General features: G+C 47.1%; 2 protein-coding genes across 10 annotated transcripts in view; one reads left to right on the top strand and one right to left on the bottom strand.

The window, feature by feature from the left end:
* Nucleotides 1-3,760, top strand: part of Ncoa6 (nuclear receptor coactivator 6) — a 97,667-nt gene extending 93,907 nt beyond the window's left edge. For all 7 annotated transcript variants that reach the window (XM_023714778.1, XM_023714776.1, XM_023714775.1 and 4 more), the window contains 2 exons: nucleotides 1,742-1,887; nucleotides 3,195-3,760. In XM_023714778.1, coding sequence (XP_023570546.1) covers nucleotides 1,742-1,887; nucleotides 3,195-3,238 — 190 coding nt within the window. In that variant the 3' untranslated portion in view covers nucleotides 3,239-3,760. The remainder of the gene's footprint in view (nucleotides 1-1,741; nucleotides 1,888-3,194) is intronic.
* Nucleotides 3,761-5,164: 1,404 nt separating this feature from the next.
* Nucleotides 5,165-13,529, bottom strand: Tp53inp2 (tumor protein p53 inducible nuclear protein 2). 3 transcript variants are annotated; one of them, XM_004630834.2, is made up of 4 exons: nucleotides 13,303-13,529; nucleotides 9,667-9,839; nucleotides 8,947-9,235; nucleotides 5,165-8,508 (listed from the first exon to the last, which is right to left on the bottom strand). In XM_004630834.2, exons 2-4 carry the CDS (start codon nucleotides 9,788-9,790, stop codon nucleotides 8,259-8,261), a joined length of 663 nt encoding a protein of 220 aa, XP_004630891.1. In that variant the 5' UTR covers nucleotides 9,791-9,839; nucleotides 13,303-13,529; the 3' UTR covers nucleotides 5,165-8,258. The 3 variants fall into 3 exon arrangements, with proteins under 3 accessions (XP_004630891.1, XP_023570554.1, XP_023570555.1); XM_023714786.1 differs by having other exon boundaries at nucleotides 9,667-9,823; nucleotides 13,305-13,529; XM_023714787.1 differs by having other exon boundaries at nucleotides 8,947-9,115; nucleotides 9,667-9,841; nucleotides 13,305-13,528.
* Between the last annotated feature and the right edge of the window lie 1,694 nt (nucleotides 13,530-15,223).

Genomic DNA, 15,223 nt, shown 5'->3' with positions numbered 1-15,223 from the left:
TATTCCAGAAGACTGGGGTTATAGCTCACTGTTTAGAGTCCATACTTAGCATGTTTGATAACCAGCACTGAGGTAGGGTAAAAGGGATCCAGATATTGCTAAATGATCTCTAGAGGCAAAATTGCCTCTTACATATTTATATTCTTTATTAGGAGTATATGAGGGGCTGGCCAAATAGCTCAATGGATGAAAGCGCCTGCAAGCAGGTGCAGGGCCTAGGGGTTCCATCCCTGGGCCTGCCATGCTTCCCGCCCCCCCCCCCCGGGGGTACACTGAGACTACAATTGAGACTGGGTGTGGTGGCACACACTTGTAATCCAAACTTTTGGGAGGCTGTAAACAGGTGGATCACTACGAGTCTGATCTAGTAGTGAGACCCTAAACACCCTGTAGACCCTTCCCTAAAATTAAAAAAAAAAAAGAGTATTTGAGGATATTTTGTCCCTACATGCTCAATAACAGTGTCGCAAGTTTTAAACTTTTGCATAGTAAAAAGTGAGGCTTAGGATGGGGGCAGTCAATATACTTAGCAGTATATTGTGAATATATTCCCATAATGTGACTTATAGTGTGCCATTGTCTTGACTATACCTCATAATTTTCTAGATTTTAGGTGCTATTTTGAGCTAGTGGCAATTTTTTTTTAGGTGTTAGATACTAATTTGGAGTTGGTAGTAGTTTTCAAATACATTGAAGGCCTTGTTCAGGGCTATAAAAAAATTACAAATTCTTGCCAGGGGTATAGCTCAGTTAAATTCCAGGTATTGGGAAACAAAACAAAACAAAAAAACTACAATCTTGGGTCTGGTGAGATGGCTCAGTGGTCTAAAGCACCTACTTAGAACAAACTAAAAGCACAGGGACCGCAGTTCAATCCCCAGCACCACATGCCAGCCAGCCCCGCCCCCTGGTGGGCTGAGCTGGCCACACACACACACACATAAACAAATAAATATTAAATAAATAAATAAATAAAAGAGTTTAAAAAAAAAACTACAATCTTAAATTTTGAAAAGGAATTTTTTATGATTTATTTATTTATTTATTTATGTACTTTAGGGAAGAGTCTAGAGGGTATTTAGGGTCTCACTACTAGATTGACTCATAGTGATTCTCCTGTTTACAACCTCCCAAGGGCTGGAATTATAGGTGCACACCACCACACCCAATCTCAATCACTGTCTCAGCATGCCCTTGGGGCGGGACCCGTACAGCAGGCCCAAGGATAGAACCCCTGGCCCCACACCTGCTTGCAGGCACTTTAATCTCTGAGCTATTTGGCTGGCCATGAAAAGGAATATTATTACATTAAGCAAATAAAATAGATAAGGAAGTTTTTTGGGAGGGCAAGTTCTTTATGTCTTGAGTTTTTGAGAGAGTGTGTCATTTTGTAGTGTAGGTTGGCTTTGAACTGACTGTGTGGTCCAGGATGGCTGCAAACTCACAGTAGACCTCCTGCCTCAGCCTCCTGAGTGCTAGACCACCACTCCTGACTTAGCTCTTTTATCTATTTTTGAATAATTTCAACAGCATTATACTTGAGTATTCTATCATTAATGTAACAAACTAGACCTACTTTTAATTTCTCAATAGTATAGACAGTAATCCTGCTCATCTTCCCAAGGGTAGAATATTTTTTCTGCAGAATGACTATATTGTTCTTCATCTCCTATTTTATTTTATGAATGAAACTGTAAGTCCCTCACCTTCTTGGAAACTTTGTACTTCCCCTTGTTAACAGTGAGCCAAAAGAGATAGTTGAAAAGTCTAAAACCCCAAGCCGAAGAAACTCCCGAACTGAAGAGCCTACTGTAGCTTCTGAAAATTTGGAAAATGGACATCGTAAGCGATCCTCTCGGCCTGCTTCAGCCTCCAGCTCTACTAAAGGTTAGCAATGTGATATGGGTGTTTTTCATGGGTTACATAGAAGCAACAGTAGGGCTTTAATCCCAGCAACAGGGGAATGTTTTCCTCTATCATTTTTCCATTCTTAAATTTGTCAAGTTACTTAGACTTCTACTATTTGGTCTTTCCTTTATTGTTTTAATTATGTTTTCTGGGTGTGTACACAGAGTACAAGCACTGCCAGGGGTGAAAAGAATGATACTGGTTGATCTTTCCTTTTTTCCTCAGATAGTTTGTGATTATATAGCCCAGCCATTTTTGTTTAGGGACTTTAACTATAGCACAGCACAAACTTCATTACTCCAAAACAATGGACTGGCTCCCAAAGGAATCCAAAGGCTACTTTTCTGATATAGTTTACTCAGTAGCTTATGAAATCACTCACTGATGTACCAAAAGCACTGTCAGCTCATCCACATTTTTTTTTTTTTTAATACTAGGGATTTGGGCCAGCCAAATAACTCAGCGGATTAATGCACCTGCAAGCAGGTGCAGGGGCCAGGGGATTTGATCTCTGGGCCTACCATGCCAGTCCCACACTGCTGAGGCCTGCTGAGATGGGAATTGAGACTGGGTGTGGTGGTGTACGCCTGTAATCCTAGCTCTTGGGAGGCTGTAAACAGGCAGATCACTACAAGTCTGATCTAATAGTGAGACCCTGAACACCCTGTAGACCCTTCCCTAAAATTTCAAAAAAAAAAAAATACTGGAGATTGATCTCAGGGCCTTCATGCTAAGCTACAGCCTCAGACTTTTTTGAGACAGGATCCCACTAAATTGTTCATGCTATACTCAAACTTGCAGTGTTTTGCCACAGCCTCCCAGAGCACTAGGAGTACAGGCATGTACCACTATACCCAGTTTATCCATACTTTATTGAGTGATGGAAACCACTGAAGGGGATTGTGGGCTTAATTATATCTCATTAAAAAGACACTCCTCGGGGCTGGGGAGATGGCTCAGTGGAATAAGTGCTTCACTTATTCCACTGAGTTCAATTCTGAGTTCAATTCCCAGTTCCGCAAAAAAAAAAAAAAAAAAAGACTGTCCTCCCCACCCTGGCACTTTTTCTAGTCTGGTGTGTATTTCATCTTCTACCTGCTGTATCACATTTCCCCAGCTGTTAAACCCTCATTTAAAGGCTACACTGTATGCCCCTTAAATCAGTGGACAAAGTGTAGGACCCCACAGTGAGGGTCCCGTAGTCTGACCCAGTCCCTGAAAGGGCCTTGGTTGGTGTAGACTGCCTCAAGGTTCGCTCAGCTGAACATGTCCTTCCTCCCCCACAGATATAACCAGTGCTGTGCAATCCAAGCGAAGAAAATCCAAGTAAACAAGATGGAAAATTATTTGATACTTGTAAATGTGTGTGAATTTTACAAAGAGCAATTTTGAGCTGTGACTTTTTAAAATCTATTTCTGTACAGTCATTTTAATAATGTGGCCCTTTTCCTAGTCCCTGCAACCTATTTTGTAAAGTGCAATGGGGAAAGCAGGGTTGTTGAGCCCTTTTGGTATTGCAGGATGAAGTTCAAGGTTTCGAAAATGTTGCCATGTATTGAGAGGAGCTAATGCCATTATAAATGTTACTAGTTTTCAAATTTCCTAAGCAGCCTAGAGTACAGGGTGAACATTTTTAGATCTTCTAATGAGGTATTGTGCTGTGGAAGTACTGTGTGTGAATAGCAGTAGCAGGGGCAAAAGCAATCTTGTCATTTGAAAATGTTGTAAATAATTTTATTATATAGTGTTTTGGATGTATTTGTTGTAGAAATGGACCAGTGAATAAAGAGAATCTAAGGGTTTGTATAATGTGAAATATTGAATGTGTTAAATAAATGTTATTGTCATAGAACATAAAGGTATGTTATTGGTAAAGGACTACTAGGTGAGCAAATAAGAATTGAGTGGACACAGCCTTGTGAACTAGAAACATTGAGCACCTGAAATGCCTCCTGCCAAATTGAAGAAAATGCATATTCTTGCTCACTCAGCTATTGGCTTTGAAGAAAATAGCCTGTTCATCCCATTGTATATATGGATCAAAAAAATGGGACACACACCTGTAATCCCAGCACTTGGGAGATTAAGGCAGGAAGATCTCTGCAAGTTCTAGGCCACCCTGGGATGCATAGTGACACCCACTATAGTCATACACACAGTACCTTCTAGGGCTATTCTGGCAAAGGATAGTGACACCCACTATTCAAAGTCCAACCTAAGCTGTCTTTAAAAAAAGAACAAAAACAAAACTGGTTGCACATAACACAACGAACAGGATAAGTTACTTAGAATTTTCTAGAAACAAAACTCTCAGCCTAGATGGCATTTTTTTCTCTACCTGATGTATATCTCTTCAACTGTGTTTACATTTCCTCCATTCAGGGGATATACCAAGACTGAGCAGGATTGTTCCAGTGTGAAAAATTTAACCCAGTTTAGGTCAGGTTTTCAGTTTTAGTCAAGTTCTGTAGTTAGACTGTAAACTCCCAGGTTAATGTCCACAATATCCCACTCTTTGTTTCTCATCTGTATCAGCCCTGAGAGTGATTTCTTACCAGCATGCTCAGGTTTTTCCTTCCTGAATCAGTTCTTCAGATTTTTCAGTCTTTAAGGGGGGCGGGGGTGAGATACTGAAAATTGAACTCAGGACCTTGTGCTTTTTTATAGCTTTTAAAGCTAGGTGTTTCTGTACCCACCCTACCCTCAGCTTTCAGATAACTCCAGAATTTGGGCACAAACTGGGTATGGTAGTACATGCCTATAAGCCATGCTTGGGAAGCTGAGGCAGGAAGATTAGCATGAGTTCAAAGCCAGCCTGGTCTACACACCAAGTTCAAGGCCAGCCTATACTACAGAGCAAGACTCTGACCCCCCCCAAAAAAAATAATAATTTGAGGCACTGTCCTCATCTCTGGTCCTAAGTCTTCCACTTTGTCTTGTAGGCCTGGAATTAAATTTTAGTCCTTCCCATGTAGTGGCTCCTTTTATCACCAGAACCCAGTGCCTGAGACCAAAACAAGTCAGTGACTCTGTCATGTTCTTATTTTCATTTTCATCTAGATTTCACATGTCGTATGTATCTTACATTATAAGAATCCACTGAAAATACTGAGTCAGGCCCCACCCTGTTCCCAACAAGTTTACCTTCTGTGATGTACACCAGAATCAAATCTAGCTTAACAATACTACTATCTCAGCAGTGGCTTAAGATTAGATTGCTTCTTATAGTTTAGCTCAACTCAGGGACAAAACATAATGTGCTTTAAATAGATTTTTATTTGTTTATATTAATTTTTTCTCCAATAAAGGAATAACATTACAATCTAATCAGAATCCTGTTACATACATACACAGGCATGCCACATGACCAGGTCGAGGTGATCGTGTCCTTGAGTCTGTCAACCATCACAACATGGTCAACCAAAAGTCTCTTCATTTAAGCCACTCTCAACACAAAACCCCCATAGGGATACACTCAACTTGTTGGTTCTATTTGGAACTAGGTGGCAGGGGAGGAAGGGTAGGTATTAGAAGTGGGCTATGGTGTGTCTGCATTCAGTCCACTCACACAAAGCTACATGAATATGGGGAAGGCGTCCAAGAGCTCTGGTGGGTTCCTTGTTGCACCTAAGATATGGGTCACAGCAAGTTGATCTTAGGGTTCCAGGCAGGGGGCTGGGGAGCAGGCATATTCCAAAACAGCACCAGACTACAGTCATACACACAGTACCCTTTAGGGATATTCTGGCAAAGGTTAGTGACACCCAGCTCGAGGGAACCACTCAACTTACTAGGAGAAACTGGAAGTCACTAATTGATATAATAGAAACAGGTCTAACATCCTTAGTTTTGGCAAAGTGCTGGTAGTAATGACATTAATACTCAAAAACTGGTATAGACTTCAGGGTCTCTGAAAACATCAGTCAAGACAGACTCTCGCCCCCTCCTGTCTAAAGTTGCATAGGACTTTGTGAATTCTGGTTCCCTCATTTATTCAAGTTCTGTGGTTTAAAAAAAATCCTGAAGCATGCTCAAGGTGAAAGGCACATACACAGTCAATACAGAGTGACAAGGTCTGATGCTTCAGGAGTCAGACTAGCAGGAGACTGAGTAGTGTTGGTTCTTAGAAATCTATACACAAAATATTGCCACACTCAAATGCTACAGAGTTTATAGGAAAGTACAAAAAATATGAGCCTTGCAATCAGCCAAGTGATTTGGGGAGTTCTAGAACTATAAGGAACCTCCAGAAACAGGTAAGGCGCAGAACCGTTAGAAATTTGAGCCAAAATGCCCTGTCACTTCTCCTACCAACAGGATCATGGGCACTGCCCAGGACTAGCATGGCCCTGGCTGGTAGTGAGAAGTAGCAAGAAGGGTTGGGTTCATTCTAGCTGTTGTGCTAAAGGCTCTAAGCTGGCTGTGATGTAATCAAGGAGTTGCTGGAAAAATAAATGTAGGTTATAACTAGAGAACTTAGGGAGAAAAGCGAGGTTGTCAGTTACTAGGGTCTAGTAAACTAGCATGGGAAATTTTGTTTATAGTGTCTGTTTTGGCTGATTCCTTGGGATAGGAAGCCACAAAAGGGCTGCTTTTGCCCTTAACCCTGAATCTATGGAGATTCTACTCCCCTACAAGTACCATGTGAGGCCAGGGACTATAGAATCAGGGAGGGCAGCTACCTTTACCCTAATAGAAGAGCAATTTTCCAACCCCAGTGTGACTGTGAGGCCTGGAAATCTGAAATTGGTGAAAGGGAAGACCTATTAGTATGTCACAAGAAATCCTAAAAATTTCAAGGAAGAAAGCACACACTAGAAAAAGACAGCTAGAAAGAGAATGGGAAGCAATTCAGGGCATCCCAAGAGGCTGTTGCTGGTGTCTGAGCCCAAAATTCAATCCCACCGCAAGAAGGGAAAAGTTAGCCTTCCCTATCCCTAGTTGCTCACCCAAGGATTCAGATTCCTTGCTTTAGATACTTATCAAAGAAAAAAGGGAGGGGATCATAGGCACCCATTTCTCCCCAGAAGCTTAGAAAAGAGGAGCCCTATGAGAGAAAATGAGACCTTTGAAGGTCGTGAATCTTGATAGGGTTATTTGGGGAACAGAACAGTGGGCTCCTGGCCTCCTACCCAGGAGTATTTGTTAGCCATACTAAGGATGTGAAAGATAAGACCAGAGGCAAGCTGAAGGCTGAGCTGTCTTTATATGGCTTCACACCACAGCTTATCCTCTTCAGCACCATTCTGTTGCATTCTTTCTTTGGGGTGTGTGCCCTTTTCCTACCTCAAAAGTTCTCTGGCCTGTTCTCTCCTAGCCTAGTTCTAGCACCTTGGGCATGTGAACTCATGGTCTGGATGGAGGAACCTTTCCCAGCTTTTACTCCTGGAGTGGCATGTCAAGGTAGGGTGGCAAAGTACTAAAGCCCTTCAGACTTGGGAGCCTGCAGAAGGATAGGTAATTTGAGGAAAAGACATGGGGAGTAAGTAGGACTACAGGAGAGGGAAGAGGGGGCAGACTCCAGGCTCCAGCCTGGGAGCAGGGCTTGCCTCTCTGAGTAAGCACAGTGCCAACTCCCATAATGCCCTGCTCCCTAGTTTCCCAATCCATCCTGTCTACATCTCCAGTGGACTGCCTCATTCTCTTGACTCCCTCCACCTTCTCCTTTGAACTCACATCTCACTGTCCTCTTTCACATACTTTACCTTTCCAGGCCTAAAAGCAGCCTCCAAAGGAGCCCAGCCCCCTAGGCAGAGAGAAGGAAGAAATTAAAAGTAAAACTCTGAGCCAGACCTCTGAAGGGCAAGGAGAGTGACATGGGTTACACAGGTTTTCCCTGGTCAAGGTGGGCTCAGGGTTCCCCTCCCTTTATCCATGTGGGAGGAAACTACTGGGAACAAACAATAAAGGGACAGGAGTGTAATGCCAAACACAGGAAAGAATTAGTCCTGGAAGATGCACGTTGAAGGTGAGCAATGAGCCAGGTCAGGGTGAAAGAGGCTCTCAGAAATGGAGATGTGGGCCAAGAGGGCAAAGATGAGAGAAACCTGGATGCAGGCCAGAGAAGGAAGCATGGAGTATCAACAATGGAAAGGATATAGAGGATTAACGTTGAGTGTGGGAGGATGAGAGAGCCTGAAGGTGGCAGAGGTGGATTTAGATGATCAAAGATGGAGAAATCGAGAGAGGTGAGGAAGGACCTTAAGTCCACCTCATACTCTTAAGATGAGGGAAGGTGTGGTATCCAGCCCCAGGTGGCTAGCGGCCCCTTGAACAGCACACTGGCCGCTGCACAGGGGACAGACGGAAATTGAGAGACGATGAAAGTTGGTTGTGCAGCCGTCCGACACTCAATAGTTGAACTGGCGCTGGCACGGCTGATAGACGAAGCTGCCCTGGTGCTTGGGCCGACGTGGACGGCTCTCGCGGGCGCGGTTCTGCCGCTGTACCACCTTAGCGCTCAGCGCGTGGCGCTCGGCTCGCTGTCGGGCCCGCTGCAGCCGCCGCGTCTGGCCTGCCTTCTCCAGCAGCACTGCTCGAGCCGGCAGCGGGGCGGCGTGGTGCAGGGCCCGAGGCTCGCGGCGGGCGGGTGCTACTTCCCTGTAAGGATGGGAAAGGGGTGTCCGTTAGGAAGGGGCAGACTGTGGGGACACTGGGATCTCCCGACCTTACCTTGGCTCAGTGCCATCTCTACTGAATAGGGCGCCTGAGGCCCTTCTGGTGGGCACCAACCCTTGCCCCAAGCCAACTTCAAGATATACCTCCTAGATTCCAGCCCCCGGGGCAAGTAAACCATTCCGGGGTGCAGCTGGGCCCCACCCCTCATTCTACATCAGCAGCCCTTCCCCCTTTCTTGTTCCAGACCAAGCCTCTCTACCACCAGCTCCTGCCCCGCCCCAGCCATGAGACCACGCCTCCCTTCCCACAGCCCAGACCGTAGGCCCCGCCCCCCGAAGCCGCACGGGGCTCTCCCGGCTGTGTTCCCACGGCCTCCCGACCTGGACCCGAGCCTTCAGGTTCCGCCCTCGGCCTGCTCACCCGTCACTGAGTTCGACTTCAGGCAGGGCAGTGTCTGGGTGCGGGGAAGGCGGTACAGGCTCTAGCACTATGGTGCTGCCGGTGACGTAGACAGACATACTGGGATGCTCGATGAGGAGGTCCTCCAGGGGGCTGCTCTGGAGGCGGGCAGGCCCGACGCCGGGCCCCTCTGCGGTAAAACAGGCGGGAGGGGTAACAAACCAGCTCTCGTCCATCAAGGAGGGCGCGGGCGGAGGGCGGCCTGCGGGGGCAGGGGCGGCCCCAGGGCTGGGGGGAGCTGCGTAGCTGTCTACGCGGCGTGGGAGAGGGAGCCAGGCGGGAGCGGAGGAGCACACACACATACACACATACACAAACACACACACCCACACACACACACCGGACACAGAGGGCAGGGAGAGAAAGGGCATCGTTAGTTAGTCCCGCAGCCCTGCCTGCCTTGCCCACGGAGCACCCCCAGGCCATCTCTCCTTGGTGACCCTAGATCCAGGACCTGAGGTGTGGGCCCCAACACCTATTGCCAGTAGATGGCCTAGGACTGCAGAGGAAAGGCTGTTACCCCACCCCCGGGGGTCACAGCTGCAGCCCCAGTTTGCCTGGTAAGTTTGGGAAAATTCCCCAATCCCTAGCAGCTCCCTTCCACTCCACTTCTGGGCCATCTGTCTTTATGGTGACTCCGAAGGCCTAGGTGGCAGAGTCCAGCCCCGATTCAGGCCTCACCCGGCAGGTCAATGATGAGCCAGCCATCAACTTCATCCTCCTCGGAGACAAAGGCGCGGGGGCAATCGGGGTCTTCAGCGGGCGAAGGGGTGCTGAAGAAGAGGCTGGTGAGGCGCTGGAACATGGTGGGGCAGGGAAGTGGCCTCACGGGGGCGCCCTAAGGCAGTGCAAAAACGTGGGAATCAGAGAAGAGTCAGAGCCACTAGCAAGTCTGCTCTTAGACTGGGACAGGGCAGGCAACATCACCCTTACCCCTGTAACAGTGCTAAGTGTACAGTTGCAATGTGCGGGAAAACTTTTGCAGTGAGTCCTCTGCATTCACATTCAAGCTTTTCTGTCCTTTGTATGAATTTATAAGCCAATTTCCTGTGTCTTAGTTTTCTCATCTGCCAAATGACAATAACAGTACAGTTCTCTGAGGCTTTATCAGAATTAAATGAGCTAGGGCTGGGGAGATAGCTCGGTAGAATAAACGCTTGCCTGGCAAGCACAAGGATCTGAGTTCAATCCCCGGTTCCGCAAAAAAAAAAAAAAAAAAAAAAAAAAGAATTAAATGAGCTAGGCCCAGGGATATTACCCAATCAGTGATAGAGTAGGTGCTTCAAACCACGCACAGACACACACACACACACAAATTAAATGAGATTATATTTGTATATTCTCCTTTAGACTCTACACTAAGAACTAAATGGGCTAAACACTTATAAATTGTTTAGACTAGTCCCTGGGCACAAAGCAAGTACTAAATAAACTTAATAAACTAGTTATTACAAGGTACTCTCTTTAGAGACACAGAAGGAAGGCCTTCTTGTCAGGGTAGGTCTCCAGAGGATCCAAAATCCAAGCTGGACCTTGAGGAGTTCTCTAGGCATGGAACAAATTTCCCATACTATGATTATTTATTATCATCATAATAAAATAATACCCAAGGGCCATCCCATCCTTAAATACAGAGTGGGCATGATTACTGTCTCTTTTACAGGTGAAGAAAATGAAAAGGTAAGGCTCAGAGAGGTAAGATAACTTGTCCAAAGTCTCAAAGCTAAAAATGGTAGATGTGGGATTTATTTATTTTTATTTTTATTTATTTGTGTGTGTGTGTGTGTGTGTGTGTGTGTGTGGTACCAGAGATTGAACTCCGGACCTTGTGCTTGCCAGGCAAGCACTTATTCTACTGAGCTATCTCCTCGGATGTGGGATTTGAACCAATGCAGTCAGATTCCAGAGGCACCACCCATAATTACTATGGTTCACTTCCTTTGGTGGGTGACTGGCTGGAATAGGGAGCTTTAACTTGGTGACCATGACAGACCACAAGCCTTGTGTATTTTTCTGTGAAGAAGGACCTTGTTTTTCTTTTTCTTTCTTTCTTTTTTTAAAGGATCTTGTTTTTCATCATGATTTCATAAATAGTGGTTTTTCACCCCAGATACTAAGAAAGGAACCCATGTGGTTTAAAAACCACTGGCTAGTGGAAACCCTGCAGAACTGCTACAACTAACGATGTGACTGAGCAGCCCTCAAGTGTGTCTGCCATATGAGGAATGAATATTCTGTCCCCACAGGCTCTCTCTACCCTCACCTCCTTTTCCCAGGCTCCTGCTCAAGGACAGCATCTCTGAATAGAAGGAAGATCAGGTTGCCTGGTACCAATTAAACAGGTTAGTGGGAGGTAATGATGGAGAGAGTTGTCAGATCCCAGGAGCCCTTAAGGGACAACATTGAGGGTTGGGCCCTCAGGACCCCAGCATTCAGCAAGTCCTTCCCTAGGTGAAAATAAGGAAGGAGGCTCCCTGCTCCAGGAATGGAGACACTTAGATTGTGACTACAGATCTATTCCCAGGCCACTTTACAATCTGAGACAGAGAGAGAGAGAAAGAGAGAGAGAGAGAGAGAGAGAGAGAGAGAGAGAGAGAGAGAGAGAGAGAGAGAGAGAGAGAGAGAGAGAGAGAGAACGAACATAAATCTATTCCAAACATACAGATAGTGGTAGGATAGGCCGAGCATTAGGACACTGAACCCAGTCCAGAGTGTACATAGTTAGGAAAGCCTCAACAGATAATTCCTCCAAGAATATTTGAGGCACAGGGGACAGGGAGGTGAGATAGGGACTGGCCCTCTACCAGCCACAGAAAAGGCCAGAGTTGCTGGCATCAGGTTCAGCATGCATTTACCAGAGCACCCACTGTGTATGAGACCCTGCACTGAACCTCCTCAATTACAGATTAAGGTATGGGAGGCTCAGGTAAGAAGCTCCCTGCCCTAGGTCACACAAGTCAGTGACAGCCAGGAGTGACAGCAGCATCAACCAACCAGTGCCTGCCTCCTCTCTTTAACCACTGAGAGTGCCTCTTGAATTTTCTTTCCCAGCCCTGCAGCTTCCTGGTTCTCAGATTCCCAGCTCTGCTCCAGAAAGAATCATCCCTTTAATAACTATAGCAGCTGTGCCCAGAATAACACTCACACCCTAAGCCATCTTAGCCCAGCCCCTCCTTGAGCAAACCCTCGGCAGGGATGGGGCTTCAGGTCTCGCCTGTAGGCCCATCCATTTGGAAAGTCAGAAACTCTCCTCTGTCCCCTTCTCCTAACTCTAAATAGAGAAAGAGGACAGCACAATCTCTGCAGTTTCCAGTACTGCCCAGGTCACATCTCTCTTAGCTGACAAGCCTGGGGGTTGGGGAGATAATGAGGGCCAGTAGAATAAAACTTCACCTCACGGTCTACCATAACCAACCAGCCAGTGACTCACACTTCTATGGTCAAAACAGCCTGGAAGCTTTGATTTTACGAGGTTCCAAGGCAGAGTGAGGACAGAGGAGATCAGTGCCACCAAAGAGGACCCAGAGGTTCAGGAGTGAGGAGACCTAAGAACCCTGTCAAACTGAGGTAGTGCTGAGTCCAAGATAGGGTCCCCAGCAGAAGGGTGGGCCGTAGGGTTGTGTGCGTAGGTTGAAAGGCCTCCATCTGTAACCTCACTCTAATTTGCTGTGTGATCTCAAGCAAGCTACTTCCCCTCTCTGGGCCTCAGTTTCCCCTACCATGAAACAGAGTCTCAGGCCTCATTTGGAACCTGGGTGTGACATCAACTAAGGCTCTGCACACATGGCAGGGATTAGGAGGATGTTATTATGTTAGTCCCTGGAGGGAGGAGGAGCTTGGAGGCAGAGGGGATTCCGCCACCATCTGGTGCAGCCCCAAAGACCTGGAGTCTGAAGGCGCCTTGATCCCCTCAACCTAGACCGAACTAGCTGTCGGACACACTCTGGTCTCAAGAAGAAAACAGGGAAGCAAAAGCCTGACCCCAACCCCTAGATGAGCCCAGAAATCTGTTGACGTCCCTCGAACCGAACTTGCCGTCCAGCGTCTCTCACTCTTGGCTCAGCCTGACACAGGGCCCACCAGGTCACAGGAGGACAAGTGACCCAAGTTTGAGGGGCGGTGCTGGCCTTGGTGACGTCTCAATGTCATATGCAAATAGGACTACGTAATGATCAACCGGCGAGCGGCAACCAATCGGGAACCGTGAACACAGTCCTAGCGGTCGGCGGCGAAGACAGACAAAGGCCCTGACACTGGGGGCGCAGGGCGTGTCCTGGACCCCCCTCCCGAACGCCCCCCGGAAACTGGTCGGGACTCACTGCAAGCGGAGCGGTGCAGCGGGCGGAGCAGTACGGCGAGAGGGGGTGGCGCTGAGGTAGTTGTGCGCAGGGCGTCCCCGGGCGGCCAGCTGCTCACAGGCCCGGCTGCATCGCTGGGGCCGGGCGGGGAGGTGGCCGGATGCTTGGAGCTGCTGCGCTCGCCCCCGGGGGTTGGAGTCTGTGCAGCCGCAGCGGCTGAGCTCACAGCACAAATTGGAACGTTCAAACAGCTGATTGTGACGTCACAAAGGGGCCAGCCCGCCGCGCGTCACGGCCGGGAGAGCGACGGCCAATCCCGGGCCGCGGGTTCTCCCAACCCCCACCCCCTCCACGGTCCACCGGCTGGTGTTCTCAGAGCCTGGGGACGCTGCCGCGAGAATCAGCGACTACCAGCTTGGAAACTCCACCCGAGCCACCCACAAGCCTCCCCACGGAGGCGATTCCCACTCCTTCCTGCGAGACCCCTTCTTGCGCTCTATTCTACCGACTCCCGCACCTCTCGTACTGTACCCCCATATCTAAGTCCCCATCTGTATGCACCTTTTACTCTGCACCTTTGTTCTCCACATTTTCCATCGCCTTTTTTTCTGATGCGACTCCATCCCTGTAACATTTTCGATTTTCTCACCCCATTTTCCCTCAGCTTGCAAGGAAGAGTAGAATATGCCCCATTCCTAGTTCCGGGGAGCACCTGCAGATGTGGGGGAGTTGATGAGGCTGACGGGAAATTTTTGCCAAGAGTAGGACTGGAAGAGGAATTGTTATGGGCTGAATAAACATTGACCTAGAGACCGGTTCGCCTTGCCCTGGAACATTTTACACGACTTAATTTCATTCACTTTGCTACTGGAACTGGACAGAAGTGACAGGACAGGAATTATTAGTCCCATTTGTAAATTGAGCCTCCCAAATCAGCAAGTGAATTCATATTCACTAATTCATCTTTAAAACATCTCTTGAGCGCCAACTGCTTGCACTGTCAAACCACTTCTGACTTTTATTGAATACTTACTGTGTGCCAGGTACTGTGCTGTGGTTATTCGATCTTCATAAAACCACCACAAGGCGGGTATTATCCTTATTTTACAGTTGAGGAAGCGGACTGGGAGAGCCTAAGAAACTTTTCAAGGTAATGGGCTATGTTCAATGGCACAGCCAGGAGCTAAGTCAAGGCTCTGGCCTCTGACTCTGTCCACATTACCTATATCAGAGACACTCTAGGAGAGCAAGTTCTCCCCAAACTGTGTAAAGTGGAATAAGTCGTGTTACATAATACCCAGAAGCTTTTGGAGGATGAGGAAATTGGCATTTGTATTTTCCCAAACTGCTTCTGAACCTCTGCTGGTCACAGAGCTGCTTCCTGCTAACCTCATACCATCTCTTGGCCTTCCTGACAAACTAATACTAAATACACCACTTGCTTGCCCTAAAACCTTATGTGGCTTTGCCAAGCACCTCACCCCTAACGGCATCCATAACCCCCTATGATCCAGACCATTCTCTCCAACTTTGTCTCCTTTTCTCTAGCACCTTGTGCTAAGGTCAGATTTCTTATTTATTCAACACTATCAATTCCACAGTTTTTATGTAAGTTCTTTGTCCTGCTTAGCATGGGGGAAACCTCTAGGCCTTTCTGAAATCCAGATCTGTCTTTGAGATTCTAATTGCCCCATCTTGTAGGTAGACTTCCTTGTCTTACCCATGTGTCAATGACATTAATTAATTAATTAATTAATCAATTAATATTTTGGTACAGCTCGGACTCATAGTGATCCTCCTGTCTCAGTCTCCCCAGTGCTGGGATTATAGGTGTAGGCCACCAAGCCCAATTTCGGTGACCAGCTGGGACTGACACAGCATGTTGGACCGGGGATTGAACCCAGGATCCTTGCGCTTGCCATGCAGGCGTTTAGACCACT

Source organism: Octodon degus, unplaced genomic scaffold (assembly GCF_000260255.1).
Source record: "Octodon degus isolate 3935 unplaced genomic scaffold, OctDeg1.0 scaffold00037, whole genome shotgun sequence".
NCBI classification, from domain to species: Eukaryota; Metazoa; Chordata; class Mammalia; order Rodentia; family Octodontidae; genus Octodon; species Octodon degus.
Note: the sequence above shows the minus strand (reverse complement) of the source record. Positions and strands in the feature narration are given on the sequence as shown.